Raw genomic sequence first — 21,747 nt, 5'->3', positions numbered from 1 at the left:
GATGGATTTAAAAATAAGTATTCTCTTGAGAAGGATGAAAGGGCATACACACTTGCATCATTGTCACCTAGACATGTTTATGAAGACCAATTAAAGCTGAAAAGAGAAAGCAAAACCGAGGAGACAAATAAACCATATGAGGTAATGTGTAACAACCTCAAAAGTTCAATCAATATATTCATTTAACTTCCACATAAAGGGTAAATGGAGCAAAAAAAATTTTTTTGAGGTCCCAAGTTATCGACAATTTATCCTACACATAATTATAATCGCATCCCACCCATAATAACATCTATAATTGGTATAAATCAATCATTTAATTCATTCGAGAATATACTCAGGACAAATCTTCATTCTCAATCTCCATCTCATATCACATACATAAGTTAGTAATTAAGAGAACCATCCAAGCACTGAAATTTCATATACAAGCACAACACAGTTTAGCATTTTGAACATAAGCTAGTACACTATAATTTCCCAAGCATAGATTAATACATTAATATTCCAAAAACAAAATAATATAAGGAGTATATTATTCTATTCAGGTTACATGTTTACTGCATAATAAAATTACATGAAAAATCCCCAAGTTCCTAACTTATACAAAAAGGGAGAAGGAACCTAAATTCTACTCCTGACAAGAATGGAAGGGACCTGCAAAACATAAATTTTCCATATAATTAAAAATAACTAAAATACAAACAATTCATGGAAGAAAATTTATACAGCACATCTACCTACTTAAGTCATATGCAATTCAATATACCACCACCAACCCCTTTTGAGGATTATCCAATTTATTTCCTTTAACTACTTCTCCCCACGTTAGAAAGACTACTACCGACACTAATGACCTCTATTGGTGTCTTAGTTGCCCATCTTGTGGTCAACTAATAATATTCATAAAAATGTCGACACTAACATGATCGTTGATGTCATTAACTATTTTTGGACCGAAATAGTTAATCAATGTTCTATGTTACCTTGGGAGGTCCTTGGGTATGCCAATGTCAAGGATTCTTGATTTATTACTTAAAAGTACATTTTTATCAAGGTTTTATATCATCATTTTGTACTTGAAGTATCAATAACTCCTTAACTAGAGCATGCTTTATAATAACATGTCTAATAATATAAGATACCTTTAAGGAATTAAGGTTAATCCCATGTTTTTCTTGTTTTTAGAAATTCATTCTCAATCTTTTGATATCTTGTACCTTTTTTGTACCATTTCTTAGTCTTGAGCATGTTTTTGAATTGTACCCCCTTTGAACACACCTACAATCTATATAAAAAAAATTTCTAAGTTGAACACACTTGGACCCTTATCCTAAGATTAAAAAGAGGAAGGTGACATTAAAGGGACTAGGATCTTAAAGCTTGCATAACCAATTCTCAACTAAATGAGAAATTTACTCTCATATATTAGACTACAAAGGGAAACCTGGTAGCCTCATTAGAGTTTCAAGTAACTTATTATGGTTGAACTTGAGCCCATAAAAAAATTCTATTATTGATGACGAAGTTGGGTTAGCTAGATTACCCATTCATATATAGATGAAACTTGAGCTCACAATAACTTATTATGGTTGAACTTGAGCCCACAATAAGCTCACAAAGGATTAAACTGAAAGAATAAGGGAAAGTAACAAACTTGAAAAAAAAAATCTATGATTATATCAAAAAGATTTAAAAAATTAAGGGACTAATTGAGAGAAAGGAGGAAAGTATACGTTAGAAAAACTTGTCACCTTTAGGCAGCGTTTAGGTTGTCCTTTGTGCTTTAATTGGTGGTGTCTTTGATGACGTTGAAATCGTTGAGATGTCCTCTTCCCTATAAGGTGGTGCATGTGGCAATAGGAAATCATGTATGGCTTCGACAACCTATTTTTCTTTTCTTTCTCTTTCTCTTTTTTCTTTCTCATTGCCTCAGTTTGCATGACTAAATTATTCATTTCTCCCTTTCAGATCTCAACGTTTTCCTATTCTTCAATTCTAGTTACTTGACTCTTAATATTTAGAAAAATAAAGAATTCAAATAATATCTTACAAAATTGAGTACCAGCTTAATGCTGGGATATTTTTCAATACTGTGATAACTAAATAAAAGCTAAATTAAAATAAATTATCAACTTTAAATCCTAATAAACATAAAATATAAGGACTAAATTAAAAATAAAAAAAATCAATAACAAGAAAAGGGCCAAAACACTAAAAAAAAACTACAAAACACTTTGGATTACTATTATAATCCATAATGTTTTATGGGTACGGGGGAACAGTGTTTTTCCCACACCCTTTAGTTTTAGTTGGAGATAGCATATATAAGCATATTAACCTTGTTGTTAGACTCCAGTGGTGTTTAGATTGTTGTCCCGGTAGCATAGCACATGCCAAATCATTTTTTTTAGTTCAAAAAATGGATAGACGTTGCTAACGTATTTTTTAATAGAAAAATATTTAAACTAAACGAGGATTAACCCGATGTGATTTAATTCACTTGGTAAGTCCAAAGGCAGTTGGACAACTAGCAAAAACAACAACAAAAATAAATATTCATAAAACCAAGCCCTAATAAAATAGCATGACATTTATATGAGACTATTTTAACTTCATAAAAAGCAAAACAAAATAAATAAATAAATAACCAACATTGAAAAGTGAAATTAAATCAAGAAAAAAACAAAGTATAAAAAAGGGCTTAGACGTGCATGCCTAGGTGGCCTAGCATGCACGTCTAAGCCTTAATAAAAAAAGCTTAGGTGTACAGGCCTACCAAGTTAGGCCCACATGTTTGGGCCTTCAATACTATTATTTTTTAAGGGGCAAAGGGTTATTGGAAAGTTCGAGCAAGGATGTGTTTCACTTAAAAATTATTTTTTAAACCATTTTTCACGTATGCAACACCCTAAAAACCTAAATAAACCCATTTATGCCTTTAAATAACCTAAAAAGGTCCAAAGATGAAAAAAATCAATTTGAAACTCAAAACCTTTTTTATGGTAGATCTACTCTCTCAAGCAATTTGAAGATGAAGTAGAACTCTATTAGAACTTTTCTCATCAAATATAATCTATTTACACCAAGATCGACAACTTTAGTAGTTTGAATCGGTGTTAACCAATTTTCTCTCTCTACGATCAAAATCTAATAACTTTCTCACTCGTAGCTCAAAATAGAGATTGAAAAAAAAAAGAGAAATGAAGTTTTTAATAAAATGAGAATTTTTGAAAAACTAAATGAACTGAAAATGGGTAAGTTGTGAAGTTAGAGGATTAAGGTCAACTTTATGGGTTAATTTTGAAGCGACCACTTTGTTTCTCTATTGTTTTTTAGTTTGGTATCTTGTCTTTCAGCTTTACCCTTGCTTAAAAAATTAGAAGCAACTGGCTTTCAATTTGACCACAAAAGGATCGAGTTGAAGAGAAAAAAGTTTGATGATCGATTTTTTTAAGAAGAAGATGACACTTTAGATTCTTGTAAAAAATGTCCATAAGTTTTAGTTTATTTTGTAATTTATAATGGCCTAAGATTTACACCCACAACCATTCGGCCCATAATATATAATAGAATAAAATTTATGCTACCCGCGCGATGCCATGAGAAACTTTTTAAATTGTGAATCAACTAAGTTTGCATTAAAAGACAATTATAATGTGAAAAAAAGGCATAAAAAGAACTACACAAAAAAAATATCAGGAACGTAAAGAAAAAAAGATGAAAGGCATAGAGATGCGAGTGTACATGCAAAAAGGTTTGTTTCAAGACTTAAAAAAGAAAGAGTTTTTAAAAAGTAACATTGTCATATATCTAATATGATCAATGATTTAACAAATAAAAACAAAAGGTGAGGTAGGCAGTAACAAATTGCAAGAACTATTAAAAAATATAACCAATTTACCTGTGACATGCCAAAAGTGTGTAGCAATGGATAGATAGTTAGTGTCTGTTTGGGAGTGTGATTATGGTTGCTTTTTAAAGTGCTTTTCGTGCCGAAATGCATCAAAATGATGTTTTTTCATTTTTTAAAAATTATTTTTGAAATCAACGCATTAAAACTATCCAAAACACAAAAAAAATTTAATTTTTAGCAAAAAAATTGAATTTTTGGGGAACACGGTTTGCACCGCGTTCCCAAATGGAGTCTTAATCTCTCTCCAATCACAGAAAGTTGTCAGCATCATTAATGGTAAGTCCAAGCTAGATGGCACATCTATTAGCTTTAAATAAAAGTATGTCCATAAATAATAAATCAAAACTAAACAAGTAACAAAGGAAAACAATGGCCATATCAAATCCAATCTAAAATCCAAAAGAACAAATTAGAAAACTAATTTATGTTTGGACATTATCTTTCGCCCTCGTTTCAAGCAAGGTGTGCAGGACGATAAAAATAATTATAAAAATCATACAATCATTTGACACAACCATTAATGATAGTGAAAGATGGGAAAACCCAAAAATAAAGCAAAGCAAGTAGTATCGGGGAAAAGAGGTGATTCTAATTATAGGTGCCAACAATCATAGATATAGAGAGATTTGAGCACAATAAAAAAAAATCACAACCAAGACATCTAATACGTCAGGGAAGAAATTTAAAAATAGTAGCTTAGGCATTTGAATAATGACAAAATAATTGAAACTATGGCAAGCCAAATAACCAAAGTAAAGCAACATTATTGAGTTTCTTTGTTCAAATTGATCAGATTCGAGGTTGGTACCATAATCAAGTTTGGTGTTGGGGTTTGGCATGTTGGAAAGCCGTCGCAATACTAAGGAAAAAAAAGCCCAAAAAAAAAACAAAACAAGCGAACAATTCCAAAAGAAATCTTAAAAATGGCATCAAATGCCATTTTGAATAATCATTGCAAGCATGAGAAGGAAAAAAAACAAATCAAAGAACCAATAACTCTTAAAAGTAGCATTAAATTAGTGAAATTCTAGCATTAAATACAAAAAAGAAATTAAAGAGAAAATCAACTCAGCAAAAAGCATATCAGAAAAGCTTGAGAAAACAACCAATAAAACTACATAAATAATCAATATAAGAACTTGTAAAAAAGAGCTAAGCGAATGATCCAACAATTTAAGAACCCTTTCCCAAGGACATCAAAACTTAGGCAACAACGTCAAAAGATGACTTATACGATGAAAGAAATGAAATCAAGCATGAGAGTGAGACATATCTAAGAACATGGTGGATCGAAAAACTTAAAAAAAAAATGAAAAAAATATCACAACAACAAACCAATACCAAGGAACTCAACTCGAAGACATTATAGATAAGATGAAAAAAATTCTCAGCATAACCATCCCCAACATTAAAGAAAAACACATAACCTAAATGAACTAATTCCATCCCAAACAACGTATATAACGAATTCAAACAAAAACAATGACATTAAAGTTAGTATGAAAATATTGAAAATGTTCTAATAAAGAATTCAACATTGAACCATCCAAAACAAGAAAGAAAAAAAATAGCCTAGATGAACTAAATTTATGGCAGTGGTCAACAACAAACCTAACTCTCATCGAACCAAACTGACACCCTTATCATAAAAATTCACCAATCTAACAACATTATAGAATGAGATAGTGTAGCAAGCTACAATTATAAACATAAAAACAACATTAAAAAAAGACATCAAACCATACCTCATTAAATAAAACAAAATAGAAAACTCGATACCAGACTTTAAAACTAAATAAAGATAAAATTGATTCATCTTAAAACTTGAAGATAAAAGACAAAATAAATCTCAAACAACCAAATAGAATGTTAAACATTAAAAAAATAAAAAAATTTACAACAACATATTGGCATAACAAAAAATCCAAAGAGAGCACAAATCCTCAGAAAAAGATTTCGAAGATGAACCACCCCCAGCATTGAAAAAAGAATAAACATGCCAAATGAACCAATCCTATCCTAAACAACAACCACAAATTCAATTTCTAAATAACCTAATGGCATTGTAGTTATCCCAAACACTTTGCAAAAATATCACACCATAACAAAACACAGGACTCGATGAAAGTTGAAAAAAGGAAAATAAAAATAAAAAAGTCGCCACCTAATAATGAAAGAAAACTATAGATTCTAAAATATACAACGATTCCAAAGATTCAAGTAGTGGGTTACTTATGCTTAAGAAAAGATAGACTGGACCCTTGTTGTATCCTATTAAATGAGAGGTTAAATTTACTATGTGTTTTTTTAAATTTATTCTATGTTTGCCATTAACTATATATTTCTATTTTTTGAGTTTATATTATATGATATTTATATTCAAAATGGATGTTGAAAACTTGTAAAAAAATTTGACATTAATCCCTGAAAAGGAGATCTTATCTGTGTGATAATTTCAATGAATTTTTTTTATATTAATCTCTAAAAATAGAAGATTTTTTTGGAATGAGAAATTTTCAAAAACAAAATTGACATTAATCCTTAAAAATAAGAGATTTCATTGAGATGAGAATATTTGTGAAAAATCTTGACGTTAATCCATAAAGATAGAAGATTCCATCAGTGAAGGGATTTCAATGAAATTTTTTATGTTCATCTCTAAAAATAGAAGATTTCATCGTTTTGGGATTCTGAATGAGAAATTTTGATGTTAATTCCTAATATATGAGATTTTTTTTTTAAAAAAAGAAAACTTTGATTTGTTTCAAAAAAAATTGATAATGAATAAGAGTATCCTAAAACACTAGATTAGACTCACTTTAGATTTTTAAAAGAGTTATGGAATGTTGGCTTATAAAAGCCTTTTTAATATGGGTCAAATCTCAATGAGTTTTATAAACAAGTTATAAAACCCCATGAAAATATGCAATATGATAAATATTTTTTTCTTTATAAATATTGACATGCAAATGTAAAAATTTAAAACATCTAAATGACACAATAATAAATAAAATTTAATGAAATTTTAAACAGATGCAAATATATATATATATATATATATATATATATATATTCACAATTCTCAAAACAATATAATATTGAATAATGAGATTGAAAAAATAAAAAAAGAGATTGAGTTGTTGAAGGATTAAATAGAAATAAATAAATAAATTTATTTTAAGGAATATAGTTTTGTGGGCGTGACTACTTTGATTTAACCATAAAAAAATATTCAAGTGTTGTTAATGTGTTTTTTAAATATTAATATAATGATATATTTGATGATTTTTTTCAAATATTGAAACGATAACAAATCTATGACCTATGTTAACCTGTCAAATCTGTGACACAAGTTATAAGACTGTAATAACCTGTAGATAACAAATTATATAGTTCAATTTCTAATTAATACAATGTTGAAGAATGAAACTAAAAAAACTATTAAATGAAAAGTAACAAAAAAACTACAGGGATCAACCTAAGTTAACTTGTTAAAGCCATAAACTCGATTCATGAGATCATGATAATCCATAGAAAGCAAATCGAAAAAAATTACGAAACTCAATTTTCAACCAACTAAATGTTGAATGATAAAATAAAAAAATCAATGTAAAAAAAGACAAAAAAAACTCAAATCAATCCATATTAACATGTTAGACTAGTCACCTAGGTTATGAGACCAAAATAATTTTATAAAAAAAAAAAAACTTTGATATCTCATTTCCAATAAATCCAATGTTAAAGGTTGAAATCGAAAAAAAAAACTAAATGAATGAGACTATGATAACTTCATATAAAGTAAATTGAAAAAAAATTTATGAAGTCCAATTTTCAAACAACATAATATTGAAAGATGAAATCGAAAAAAAACAAAGATTGAGTTGTTGGATGATGAAATTGAAAAACAAAACAATATTCAATTAAAAAAGACAAAAAAATAAATCGAGTCAACATAGGTTAACCTATGATCTGGGTTAGCCCGATCGGGGTAACCCATGGAAAGCAAATTGAAAAAAAAATACGAAACCTAATTAAAAAAATATTCAATTATAAAGGATGAAAAAACATTACGAAGGATCAGGATAATCAATAGAAAGTAAATTAAAAAAATTTCAAAGCTCAATTTTCAATTAACCGAAAGTTAAAGGATGAAATAAAAATAATCAATTTTTTTTTTTTAAAAAAACAACTCAAGTTAATCCATGCTAACACGTTAAACTACTTACTCAAATTATAAGACCGAGATAACTTTATAAAAGACAAATAAAAAATTTTTCGATGTCTCATTTCCAATAGATTCAATGTTGAAAGTTGAAATCAAGAAAAAAAAACTAAATCCATGAGACTACGATAACTTCACAAAAGTAAATTGAAAAAAATTACGAAGCTTAATTCTCAAACAACCTAATATTGAAAGATAAAACTGAAAAAAAAACTAAGTAAAAAAAAATTGAGTTGTTGGATGGTGAAATGAAAAAAAAAATTCAATTAAAAAAGATAAAAAATATACGGAGTCAACTAACTCAACTTGCCAAACTCGTGACTTAGATTAGCCTATTAGATATACCCCACACGGGAGGTAAATCTAAAAAATTTACAAAGCCCAATTAAAAAAAATCAATTTAAAATTATCTCAAAAAATAAATAGAGTAAACCCAGGTCTACTTATCAAATCAACAACTTTGATCATGAGATTAAGATAACCTTAAATATAAAAAATAAAAAATATTTATAAACCCAATTTCTAATCAACCTAATATTAAAATATATAATAAAAAAATTAATTAAAAATTATTTGAGTTTATTCAGGTTAACTAGTTAAATTTGCTTATGAAATTATGATAAATTCATAAAAATATTATTTTGAATAAATATAATATTAAATATTTAAATAAGAAAACAAAATTAATTTCATGAGATTAATATATAGAGTAAATATAAAAAAAGGAAAGAATAAATAATGTTTTGTTGGTGTTATTGCAATGATATAGCCTGAGCTGTTAATTAATTAATAATTGTTAATGTAGGGAAACATTCACCGAGTAAGAAAGAGAAGTAGCGACGCCGAAGTGGTAGTAGGTAGGTGTTCAAAATTGTTCGTGCCACAAATAAAAAGGACCCATTCTCGGTGTTGGCGGCAATGAGACGATGATGATTCATCATCATAACTAATAACTGAAACTGAAGTTGAAGAAAAGAAGAGCAACAAAATGGGAGTCCAAGGTCTGTGGGACTTGCTGGCTCCCGTCGGCCGTCGAGTATCCGTAGAAACTCTAGCCGGCAAGAAATTAGCCATCGGTACACCACTCTTCTCCTCTCTTCAAAAACCCTTGCTACGTATCCATTTCATTTCATTTTAATTTTGATTTTGATTTTGATTTTGATTTTGATTTTAGATGCTAGTATATGGCTGGTCCAGTTCATGAAGGCGATGAGAGACGACAAGGGAGAGATGGTACGGAACGCTCATTTGCTTGGCTTCTTTCGTCGAATTTGTAAGCTTTTGTATCTCCGCACTAAGCCTGTCTTCGTCTTCGACGGTGCCACCCCTGCTCTCAAGCGCCGCACCGTCATCGCTCGTCGGAGGCTGCGAGAGAACGCCCAGGCTAAGATCCGCAAAACCGCTGAGAAATTGCTTCTTAATCAAGTCTGTCTATAAACCGAACAAAACAAAACAAAACAAAACGCTCTTTAATTTATTTATTTTTGTTTTTATTTTTATTTCTAATCTAATTGGTGCCTAGTTTTTGAAATTTGATTTTTATAACACAGCTGAAGTCAATGAGGCTGAAAGAACTGGCAAAGGATCTTGAGAAGCAGAATGCTGCTAATAAGAAGGGCACGCAGACGAAGATTTTGGAAGAGAATAAACGTGTGCTGTCTGAGTCCGAAAAGCTTGATGAAATGTACATATGTATACCTTTTTTTGTGATTTTTTTCTTTGCTTGGAGAACAACTTTTGTTGATTATTTCGATACGAGTTGATTTAGGCTGGCAGCGTCCATTGCTGCTGAGGAAGGTGGGAGTTTAGATAACAATGCATCCACATCTGCTGCTGCTGCTGTGGAGGACATGGATAGCGATGGAGATGGAGATGAAGAGATGATTTTGGTAAAGAAATGGACAGGAAAAAAAAAGTTCTCTCTTGATTTTGTGGCAACAAGTGCTATTGTATCGGTCCATTTCTTCATTTCTTTAGTTTTGCAAGTTCAAACCCTGGAATTTGTTTTGATTATCACCATGGAACATTCTTCTTTAAGAAGTGAAGACTCTGCTCTTAAAGCTTCCAGCCATTCAGCCATTCTTCACTAAATATTATTTTGAAACTTTCGCGAAAATGATCAATATGTCATAGTTGGTGTGTTTAATTTATTTTGCAGCCACCAATGAATGAGGTTGAAGACCCAGCTGTCTTAGCTGCTTTGCCCCCATTAATGCAACTTGATCTTCTGGTATGGTTTCTTGATCAGACGTGCTGTTCATTCCATCTTTGTTCGCCGTGTTATTTTCTTACCTCTGCCCATTAATAAGGTCTCTTATGTAGATGAGAGAAAGATCATTTGCAGAAAAGGGAAAAAGTAATCAAGACAAGCAGGTCAGTTCTTGAATGCCTAGTTGTATATTGAGATTTATCTTAATATGACATGTGGTACAGCTTGCTAAAAATGCGTGCTTGTTGTGCTAACTAAGAGCCTGTGTTCACTGTGTCGTGTTTGTTTTGTCTGATTTGTACTTTGGAATGATGCTAAGTGTTTAATTTTTCATTGAAGTTGGAGAACCAGAATGACAAGCACAAAAATAATGCAAAGGGCAAGCAAATTTTGTCGGATCATACTGAATTTGAAGGGAGCAATATGGGAAGAGATCATGTGGCAGCAGAGAGTTACAATCAGGAGAAGTTAGATGATATGTAAGCTGTCGGTCCAATTGTCATACTATGCTCTTTCCAATTCTGGTTTAATATTCTGTTGATTGCGTTGACTAGTTAGTTTAGGTTGGCAGCATCTATGGTGGCTGAGGAGGAAGGCAGTGATGAAGATGAAGAGATGATACTGGTAAGTATGCACAACTTTGATACATGGAATTATTGTTGTAATGGGAGTTCATGCAGATTGTAGCTTTTATGCTTTTCAATTTTTCTTTGAAGTTTGATAACTAGTCCATATTAGAATAAAGTTCAAGTGCCCTATGAACCAGGGATGCATTGATGCTTTCTTTATTGGTTTATCTCTTTCTAGTTCATGTTTGAAATAGGAAATTTAGTGGTATATGCTATGTATGGTTGCTCTCTTAGAACTCATCTTCTAGAAGTAAACTCTATTCTTTCCGGGATTTTTTGTTCTTGTGCCACAGAGTGTCTGTATGCAACTTTGTCCTTTTTTTTACCTTACAGCTGAGCGTGATCCATTTTGCAGCCACATGGGAAGGTTGATCCTGCTGTTTTAGCAGCTCTGCCACCATCAATGCAACTTGATCTTCTGGTCCAGGTAAATGCTGGTGTGCAGCTAGTTTTGATTTCCTACGAGATAAAATGTTTCAGCTTTCTCCGCCACATTGCTTTTGTTGTGATGTTTGTTGTCCATCTCCTATTTTGTAGATGAGAGAGAAATTGATTGCTGAAAACAGACAAAGGTATCAAAAAGTCAAGAAGGTCAGTTCTTGAATGCACTGCTCTTGATAAAGATTTTTCATGTGAATGTTTTCTAGATTTTCTATCACTTTGCTATTTCTGAAGTTGATTGATTTCATATTTACCATGTGCTTGGTGACTATACTAGGACTTACGAAAGGTGGTGCTTGACACAAACTATTTATCATTTGAGTTGACATTTATCATATCATAGTGATGCATGCATCCCGTCAAATTGTGTGCATATTTCTTATTTGCTCATTTCATGTTTATCTAGGTGCCCGAAAAATTCTCTGAGCTTCAAATTCAGGCTTATCTTAAAACTGTTGCTTTCCGCCGTGAGATAGATCAAGTGCAGAAAGCTGCTGCTGGGAATGATGTTGGTGGTGTTCAGGCTTCAAGGATAGCTTCTGATGCAAACCGAGAATTTATTTTCTCATCATCCTTTTCTGGGGATAAAGAGTGAGTACTTTATTTTCATTCTACTATGAAATATGCTTGGCAAATGCCGTGTCTTTTGAAAAGGCATTTTATCAACTGTCACACTGTTATTCTTATGCATGACTATTAGGTTGTGTTTGGTTCAGGTTTAAGAATCAGAGGTTAAATGTTAATTGGTAGGGGTGGGTTGGGGGGGGGGTGTGGTAGATGCTAAGGGGTGTCAACCTTAATCCGATTCACTTTCATGCATACATCCCAATTGTTGTTCTAAACACTTCCAATTTCATGGGGCATTGCCTGTCATCTACTTACTTTTTCAAAGATGTTTAGGTTGCTTACAACTGATGGAGTGAAGAGAAGAAAAGGACACGAGCAACAAAAGGAACCATTAAAGCAACCATCTTCAGATTTTGTGGCTGGTGTTGCATCTATCTGTAAGTCCAATACTGTGACAGGATTTTCCCAGGATGAATCTAGCAGTGCTTTTGATGATGATGTTGAGACATATCTTGATGAAAGAGGTCGTATGCGAGTCAGTAGAGTCAGAGCCATGGGGATGCGCATGACCCGTGATTTGCAAAGGAACTTGGATTTAATGAAAGAAATTGAAAAGGATAAAACGCTTTCTATCAAGACTCCAAGTGCTCGGTCTGTGCATAACAGAAATAAGATTGGTACCCCCAGAAGTTTTCCCAATGAAAATCATAATGGAGAAAGTTCACATGGTATCGATGGCAACTCCACTAACTTGAACAAGATGAACGAGCAGTCCTTGTTGAGTAATGAGACTTCTGTGCAGATATCTTTTGAAGTTGGTGACGAGAGCAAGCATTTTAGCAGTGATGACGAAGTGTTTGCTTCTTTAGTAGCTGAAAAGCCTGTAAAAATCTCTTCTGCTGGCAATAGTACATCAAGAAGATATTCTGATGATTCTGCTTCTGATAGTGACTGGGAGGAAGGAATTGTTAAAGGAAAAGCTAATAGTTCTCCTAATGATGTTGAATTAAGAACTAAGCTGTCTCCTAAGGTTAGCAATGTTAGCGATGATAGTGAAGTGGAATGGATGGAAGGAGATTCTGATATTCATGATAACTCCTCCTATCTAGCTGAATCAAAAAGAAAACTAGTTTCCAAAGGTACTTTGGAAGAAGAAGCTGCTTTGCAGGATGCTATTAGGAGAAGTCTTAATGATTTAGTGGTTGGAAAATTCATCCAGTCGCAATCTAACCCGGAAAATATTAAAATCTCTGGAGAAAATGTTAGCAATGACAGTGAAGTGGAGTGGGTAGAAGTAGATCCTGATGTTCATGATAAGTCCTCATATCCAGCTAAATCAAGAAATCAAGTTTCTGGAGGTTCTATAGAAGATGAGGCTGGTTTGCAGGATGCCATAATGAAAAGTCTTAATGATCTTGGGAGTGAAAAATCCATCCACTCAGAATCTGACCCTAAAAATGTTAAAAGCTCTAGAGGACATGCTTATGAAGGTGTGGGCTTTCTCGATCAAGAAGATAATGGTTCAGCTATGCTCAGGAAGGATGCTACCCAACAAAGCAAATCAATCTCTGAAATTTTGGGTTTTGAAAACCTAGGTGATGCAGGTGAAGTTAATATCTCACAAGCCTTTCCATCTGTGGGTAGCCAATTAAAGTCATCTAAAGCTCATAATCCTGATGATGTGGTGATGCTAATAAATGAATCACGTGAAAGTTATGTGCATTCTAATCCTGCCTGGATAAGCCAAGATGTGGATAAAAGGGAGAATGGGTGCCAAGGCATGCCATCTATTGAATCAATTGGCCGTTTGGAAGCAAAGGAGAACCACTTGAATTTGGAACCTGCTTCTGATATAGAGAATGGTGGGTTATCTGCCTCCCATGAGAAGTATTCAAGAGACGGCTCTCATACCGCTATAGCAGCATCTACTTATCTACCTCTTACTGAGCTAATTGATGATAGAAATGATAAGAAAGCAGAGCCATCCACGTTCATTGGTGGAGAGAAAATTAGTTCTGAGGCTGAGCCACCATGCCTTTCAGTTGAGAACTCTTTCCCAGAAGATTCATTGAATGGCAGTGATTTTGCAGAGAAACTTGATGGAGAAAAAAAAGCAGAAGACCATGTTAGTGAAAGGGAATGCTATATCAGCAAATCTGCATCCATGGATAATGAGAATGAACAGGTCAATTTTACAGAGGCTAGTTTGGAGAAGGAAATGCTAATACTAGATCAAGAATATAGTAATCTAGGAGATGAACAGAGAAAGCTTGAGCGTAATGCGGAATCAGTCACCAGTGAGATGTTTGCAGAATGTCAGGTATGCACTGAAACTTCCTATCTGATATAACAGCTAAATCACATGGTGACAATTAACAAGTCGTTAGGACCAACTTGCTTCATGTCCTTATTGGAGTCTAGCATGCAATGATTTGTCCTTGATTGATTAAACTCTTTTATTTTTTTTTGTCAGAAAATTTGGTTTTGTTTTCTGTTTGGATATCAACTATGGAACTTCAAATACACTGACCACTAAGGATAACTGTTTTCTTCTGCTTACGTCAAACAATATATTGCAATGGGTGATCCTACAATTCTGGTATTACATGAGGAAATGAGAAACTTATGTTGTTTCGGTTAATGTTATTCTCTGTAGAAATGATACTGATTTTGGCATATCAAATAATTTGCAGCACCAAACTCATGTTGTTTGTCATTTTATAATCTGTAGGAGCTGCTGCAGATGTTTGGCTTACCATATATTATAGCACCAATGGAAGCAGAAGCTCAATGTGCATATATGGAACTTGCAAATTATGTCGACGGTGCTGTGACTGATGATTCTGATGTCTTCTTGTTTGGAGCTCGAAATGTGTATAAGAATATATTTGATGATCGTAAATATGTGGAGACATACTTCATGAAGGTCTGGTAGAATCCTTCAAATTTTTTTGTCTTATCGTTCTGTCACAACTGCTATGATATTGGGATCCAGTTCTGTGATTAAATAATAGAGAAAACTTGCCTTTCAGCATCTTTGCAATTGTTTTCTCCATAAAGGTCCCTTCTTTTTTGCATGTTTTTTTTCCAGCTAGAATGCTTCTAAAATTACTCTCTGACTTTTGGGCTCTTTTTTACTGCTTCATTTCTTTTTCTTACAGCTCTCTGCTGTTTTAGCACAAATTATATATTTTCTTTTTATTCTTAACATTCTGCCTTTCATACTCTGGCAATTTGCTTGCAGGATATCGAGAAAGAGCTTGGTCTATCAAGAGAGAAATTAATTCGCATGGCTCTGCTTCTTGGAAGTGATTATACCGAGGGAGTTAGGTAATTAACAGAAACTGGTTTGGCTTCTTAGTTTCAATAGTCATGCTTTCTTCTTATGCATGTAGGTTTTCCTTTATGTCTTTGAATTTACTCTTTTACAAGCACATTGTTTTGAGCTTCTTGATTTGAGTATTAAGAACCATTTGTATGCTTTATTAGACATTTATTTTTTATTGTTAAGTTTATGAACTTTAATGGAATGTGTGTTTGTTGTAGTGGCATTGGCATTGTCAATGCTATTGAGGTTGTGACTGCATTCCCTGAGGAGGATGGCCTTCAAAAATTCAGGGATTGGATTGAATCACCGGATCCAGCTATCCTAGGAAAGTTTGATGTTCAAACTGGTCTGGGTGCGAGGAAAAAAGAGTCAAAGGTTGGTGGTAGTGAAGCAAAATGCACAGGTAATGGCATGGAAGGGACGAATCCATCTGGCCTAAACATTCCTCAAGCTCATGAAGAAAAGCAATCTGCAGATCATTCTCAAGTGATAAAGCAGGTTTTCATGGATAAGCATGTAAGTTCTTACATAATTAGTCATTTCCTTGTTGACACATCAGCAATCAGCATGATAGAAAAGATCCCAAATTTAAATTTGTACAGAGAAATGTTAGCAAGAACTGGCACATTCCTTCTTCTTTTCCGAGTGAAGCAGTCATTTCTGCGTATTCTTGTCCGCAAGTGGACAAATCAACAGAGCCTTTCACATGGGGAAAACCAGATCTTCATGCTCTTCACAGGTAAGTTACCTCACCTTTGGTTTTCATAAATTTCAGTATGTACAGCTTGTGTTTGCTTCTAGGTATATGCTGTGGCGAACTTTTCTTCCCATGCTGAATTTGTTACTACACATGCCATAGGACTATGCTGATGATACTTACAATGCGTTATTTTTCTTTCCAAGTTTTAATGTGATCCATGCTAAAGTTCCTGCTGTTGAGAGCTGTTGTCAAGGGAAGATTGCATCATCTTGGTCACCATGCTTTCAATCATTTGCTCCAACATTTTGAAGTTAGAAAACACATACCCAATGCTAAAATGCACCCAAATCATGCATTATTAGTACACTAAACTGATTCTCTATGGTTCTCAAAATAACCGGCAGCATATTTTCACATATAAAATCAGATGGTTCGTTTCAATGACCAGCTGTGGTTACATACAGATTATGCTGGGAAAAGTTTGGGTGGCACATTCAGAAGTCAGATGAGTTGCTACTTCCTGTTCTGAAGGAGTATAATAAACATGAGGTTGTGTTCCTCTCTCATCTGCATGCTCAGACACATTTGCTACTCATTTTCGTGCATGAGATTCAAACAAGCTAACATGCCCTCGCAATGATCTACACACTCTTCTCTACCATGTGCTTATGCAAACTTTCTCTACCAACATGCATCTGCTTTATTACGTAATACAGAATATTTTTTGCATATTTTCTAAGCAAACTTTTTCTATCTGTTTGGTGCTGTGAACAGTGTCGGCAGTGTTTTTGGAAATTTTGAGCTGTATCTTTGATGGGTAATTGTTGGGTTGATTAGGTGTGCATGACAGGTTGTTTGGGGAATGCTGATGAGTGTTTTGAGGTTTGGTTGATGGTGTTTTCTACTGGACATTATAGAAATCATTAGAGTCATGCTAATAGGGTTTCTTGGAGTTACACCTATGGAAAGTTGAGTCATGCAATCAAAAGCAAAGTTGCTGGAATTTTATCTATAAACTGATTCTCTGTATTGAATGATTACATAACCTTTACATAGAGTTCCTTGGATTTATCTTCCTATTTACAAAATACTGATTGTCCTATTTAAAATAGCCTAATAAAGCTGATTTCTCTTTAAGACTAATAGAATACTAAATAGAGAGTAAACCCAGACTCGGACAGTTTTCCAGATTTGCTGCAAATCTGGAAACAGATACCCTTATCTATGAAAAGACTAAAGTTTGCTTCTTTTACTGTCTGCATTAATCATTCACCTTTGTTATGATTTGGTATCATCGTCTGCAACTAATCAAAGTGTCATGAAAAGCACGCTTTACTGTTAAATACCATTGTTTCCTTTTTTTTTTACTCAAATGTATAAAATCAATAAATTGTAATAGAACTTGCTGCTTAACTTGTATTTGGTTGTTGCTTGAAATTGAATATAATTATCTGTATCCTAGTATATAGATCAAGTTTATATAATTTTAGGACATTAATTGAACACACATCCCTCGCAAAGAACATCCTATATCTCTCAAGAGTCAGCTATGATCTACACACCGGAGAACATAAATTTTGTTGAATCAGAGCTCATACCAATTTAGGACATTAAGTGAATATAGTTTGCATCTGTTATGATTTTTTCTATTTGAAATTAGGAACTGAAAGCTGGAGGAATTGTAAAAATGCCTTAATTTGTTTTTCTTTTAAATTTTGATTTTTTTTTAACATGGAAGGATAAACTGAATATTATGGAGATGTGGTTGCAGTTGCTTTTTAAAGTACTTTTTACTTAGAAATGCATCAAAATAATGTTTTTTATTTTTTATATCAGCACATCAAAACGATTCAAAAGCATAAAAATATTAAGAAAAAAAAAATTGAATTTTAGCAAACATCTGTTTGGGCCACACTCCCAAACAGGGGCCACAATAAAATAACAGGGGTATTTTACTTGAATGAGATATCTTGACAACATACTCTATGTAAGATGTAAGGAGATGTTGATACGTTTCTACTTGGTTTATTTGTTGAAGACTCAACTACGACTGGAAGCATTTTACAGTTTCAATGAAAGATTTGCAAAAATTCGTAGCAAGAGAATCAAGAAGGCTGTTAAAGGGATCACTGGAAACCAATACTCTGACATGATGGATTATCCTGTGGAAGAGGTTTCTAAAAGTAGAACTGGAAATATATCTGGGAAATCTGGTGACAATGAACCTCAGACACATTCAAAAAGAACTGCAAGAACTGCTCCTGGCAATAAGAGTAGTTTTCTGGAAAAATCAAAACCAAAGTGGTCCAGGAAAAGGACTGCTGAGCAGCCTGTTTTTCCTGAAGTTGAGAATACAGAGGCAACTGTTAGGCAATGTAGCGATAGAGGATTCCTAAGAAACGGAAAAGGTAGAGGGAGAGGTCGGGGAAGGGGAAGGGGAAGGGGAAAGGCAAATCTTTGTTTTGAACAATCAGATTCAAGCTCTTGTGATGTTGATAGTGGTCATGATGAGCATGAAGTGCATGTTGATGAGTCAAGGGGCCCACATGAATTACGGAAGGTGAGATTAATTTTTATTTGCTTACTTCCTTTATGGCATAACGAAGTCTATATAATGTCGCATTGATAAATTCATGGAAAGCGAGCAAGTGGAGAACTTCACTTGTTTGTGGTTTGTTCTTATTAAGGTGCAACAGACTAGTTCAATTTCAAAACCTTTGCCTCGCCTGCTTGTTGATTTACTGTGGTTTATTCCAATGTTTTAGGTCAGCTATTAAGCATTTTAGGTTCTCTTTTGACAGTTTGAGGAGCCAAACTCCCCCATCTCATGTATGTAAGAAGGCCCCAGCCTGATAAATATGCACTGGAGTTATTCAGTACATGCATAGACAGCTGCATGTCTTGGTTTTGGTTTATCTGGTGCAAAATTAGTATAAAGGTTTCTATATGCTTAAATTTTCGTCACATGATGTCATGATTCTGACCATTATGCAAGTTGTGAAAATGAGCCTTCTGTATATTCAACATGGTGGAATTCCATAAAGTAGACTTGCATCTACAATAATGTTATTTCAAGAAGGCTTGTTCATTATTTTAAGCTGAATCTAACGAAGGTTTCTTTTCACCTATTTCCCCGCTTTTTAGTCAACACGGTTGCGGAAGCCTGTAAATTACACAGTCGATGACTTAGAAATTGATGATGTGGAGAAGTCCTTGGACCAGGGTGATAAAGAGGGGTTTGACAAAGAGGCACTGCATCAAGGTTTCTCTTCTGCTAAAGAAGCACGTGGAGATGGTGGCATTGGCATCAAAGACAATGAACAACTTGAAGTGGGAGATTCTTCACTTCAGAGCTTCTCCAGGGATTATCTTGAAGGGGGAGATGGATTTTGCTTTGATGGAGAGGAAGTTGGTGTCCCTGGCGTGGACCAAAATAGCTATTTTTCGAAGGTTGAACTTTCTGATGATCACCTTGAAAGGGGAGGTGGTTTTTGCCTGGACGAAAGTGACGCAGGCATGGACCAAGGCACTAACCAAAACCCACCTAGAACGGGTGATCTTTTGGAAGAAGTTGAGCATGGCACTGAGCTCTTGAATGAAGTCAGAGATGGAGGGAGGACGAGTGCTTGTGAAACTGAGTTGAATGCGGACAGCGTGGTTGCAGCAGCACATGCTGGTGGTCGTTTAAGGAGCAGCGTCTCTGGCCCAGAAATAACTAAGAATGAGACGGGGGCAACTGGTGGTGCAGGAAGTCTAAGTGCAATGCCGTACCTCCTTAAAAGAAAACGGAGGAAAATGTGATTTTCTAGATCAGTCTTTCCGCCACTGCTGCGATGTTTATTTTTAGGGTTCCCACCGCCATAGAGAGTAATCAATAATATAGTTATCTGTTGCATGCCTGAAACATGCAAGATGTGTCTCTTCTCACCATTTGTTTTGTGCTGTCTGAAAATGAATTATTTCTTTTTGTATCACTTTTGCAAATTTAAAGTTTCAGAAAGATTTGATGACTTCGTCTCTTCCCGTAAAGAGCATCCTGATTTATACATTAACGGGCGGTCGCGTATGAAATAATGGCCTTCTATTCTATTCTGTGGTTGCAACCCTTTTTTTTGTTTTTTAATAATAATAATAATAATAATAGAGGAAATTTACAATAAAATTATGCGGTAATAGTGTAGTAATGATTATTTTTTAAAGTAATTTTTATTTAAAAAATTATTAAAATAATAGTTTTTTTAATTATTTTTTAAAATAGTAATGATTGTCTTTGTTGTCACAATATAATAAAAGAAACTATAAAATAAAGATTTTTTTATAAGTGATGATTAGATAATTTGTGATTTATTATATTTATTACAGCTTAACTTTAAAATAATTATTTAAAATAAAAAATAACATCTATAAACCTGAATAATCCTAATATATAATTTGTTTGTTTTTTTGTTTAAAAAATATTTTTGAAAAAATTTAAATATTTTATATTTTTTCTTTACTTTAAACTAATTATTTTTTTTAAAATCGTTTATCAACTCTACTACAAATATCCAATGCTTGGCTGTACATAACCGCAAGAACATAATTAAATTCTCACTTGCTAGTTGTTGTTATTATTATTATGAATCTTCAACGAGATGGCTTGCCAATAATTGAGGGCCATTAACAAATTCTGGGTTCATCCCAGAAGACGAAAATGATTTATTTTTGCTTAAGTAGCTCTACACTGTACAGAAAAATCGGACACCTCTTATCACAAAAAAGAAAAATGAAAAGGAAAAGATAAGCTCGATGGCTGCTAGTTGCTTGCTTTCTCTTGCAGAAATTGAGAAGCATAAACAAGCTAGGTTCTGATTTAGAAGTTACCAGTCAATATTTATTTATTTATTTATTTATTGCAGATGATACCTGTAGCTGCAAATGATGTTGCTTTTTCAATACATGCTGTTTTTGCAACATCGTCGATTATATTCTTTCAAATTGTAATCTATGATGTAAGTGTTATACCTACGCTAGCTTCAATGCTTAATGTTCTTTTATATCATGTATTCTGATGCCTGGTACCGTTCTTTATTTTCAACAGCGTGGAGATCAAAATGTCTCCAAGATTTCCATATCAATTGTCTGTGTTGCATGGCTATTTGCTGGAGTATGTTTTTTCATAACTTTGCCTAACCACTCCTGGCTGTGGCTCATCTCCATCTTTAAGTAAGTTGCTCTTTTGACTTTCTTAATTTGTTTTTGGCTTGCTGATATTGAGCAAATTTTGTCAATTCATAGCTGGTTCCAGATCCTTTTCTTCGATCTGTCTGTCACCCTCTCTAATTTATATCTCTTTCCAGCGAGCGTATGATGTTCAAAACATACGAGAAAAACTCTATGTATTATATATTTTAGAATTTTTGCAGCAAGGGAGTGATGTGGTGCTTTCTCTCATTGCTGTTGTCTGGGGAGGAAGGTCATAAGGTGGGGTTGGAATGCTCAATGATGTAAAGAGGTTGATGGCTGCAGAAATTTTGTAAAATGGTGGAGCATATACAAATCCAGTGGAGTTTCTTAACTGCCCTTCTGTTTAACTTTGCCCAGATGGTACCATCAAAGGAAATACCATGTTTGGGTGTTAGAAGGTCTTGTGATGATCAATGGCAAATTTTCCAGGTCAGAATTGCTTCTCCTTCATGTCATCAACAAGTCTTCGTAAGAGGTTAATTGCCAATTTTCCATCACACTGGCAATAA

At 33.5% G+C, this 21,747-nt stretch overlaps 1 protein-coding gene and 1 long non-coding RNA gene across 7 annotated transcripts; one reads left to right on the top strand and one right to left on the bottom strand.

The window, feature by feature from the left end:
* Positions 1–476: 476 nt before the first annotated feature.
* Positions 477–3,972, bottom strand: LOC133671133 (uncharacterized). Its single transcript, XR_009834210.1, has 2 exons — positions 1,755–3,972; positions 477–657 (listed from the first exon to the last, which is right to left on the bottom strand). It is a non-coding gene; the product is annotated as an uncharacterized LOC133671133 (long non-coding RNA).
* Positions 3,973–8,944: 4,972 nt separating this feature from the next.
* On the top strand, positions 8,945–20,022 carry LOC133670644 (DNA repair protein UVH3). Of its 6 annotated transcripts, XM_062091194.1 has the most exons (19): positions 8,945–9,214; positions 9,313–9,563; positions 9,689–9,822; positions 9,907–10,027; positions 10,297–10,368; positions 10,461–10,511; positions 10,687–10,826; positions 10,911–10,971; positions 11,332–11,403; positions 11,514–11,567; positions 11,824–12,008; positions 12,318–14,304; positions 14,716–14,910; positions 15,229–15,314; positions 15,531–15,828; positions 15,915–16,051; positions 16,477–16,561; positions 18,051–18,572; positions 19,157–20,022. In XM_062091194.1, the coding sequence occupies exons 1-19, from the start codon at positions 9,127–9,129 to the stop codon at positions 19,811–19,813; spliced, it is 5,196 nt and encodes a 1,731-aa protein (XP_061947178.1). In that variant the 5' UTR covers positions 8,945–9,126; the 3' UTR covers positions 19,814–20,022. The 6 variants fall into 6 exon arrangements, with proteins under 6 accessions (XP_061947178.1, XP_061947179.1, XP_061947181.1 ...); XM_062091195.1 differs by lacking the exons at positions 8,945–9,214; positions 9,313–9,563; positions 9,689–9,822 and having other exon boundaries at positions 9,910–10,368; positions 10,699–10,826; XM_062091197.1 differs by lacking the exons at positions 8,945–9,214; positions 9,313–9,563; positions 9,689–9,822 and having other exon boundaries at positions 9,910–10,368; positions 10,448–10,511; positions 10,699–10,826.
* The last annotated feature ends 1,725 nt before the right edge of the window (positions 20,023–21,747 follow it).

This window comes from Populus nigra, chromosome 13 (genome assembly GCF_951802175.1).
Source record: "Populus nigra chromosome 13, ddPopNigr1.1, whole genome shotgun sequence".
Lineage (NCBI taxonomy): Eukaryota > Viridiplantae > Streptophyta > Magnoliopsida > Malpighiales > Salicaceae > Populus > Populus nigra.
The sequence above is the reverse complement of the archived record's forward strand: the minus strand, read 5'-3'. Positions and strand labels throughout refer to the sequence as shown.

Coding starts and splice junctions, on each gene's coding strand:
- LOC133670644 (XM_062091194.1), top strand. CDS start 9,127: ATGGGAGTCCAAGGTCTGTGGGACTTGCTGGCTCCCGTCGGCCGTCGA. Junction 14,911..15,228: donor TGGAGACATACTTCATGAAG/GTCTGGTAGAAT, acceptor ATTTGCTTGCAG/GATATCGAGAAAGAGCTTGG. Junction 16,052..16,476: donor GATCTTCATGCTCTTCACAG/GTAAGTTACCTC, acceptor GGTTACATACAG/ATTATGCTGGGAAAAGTTTG.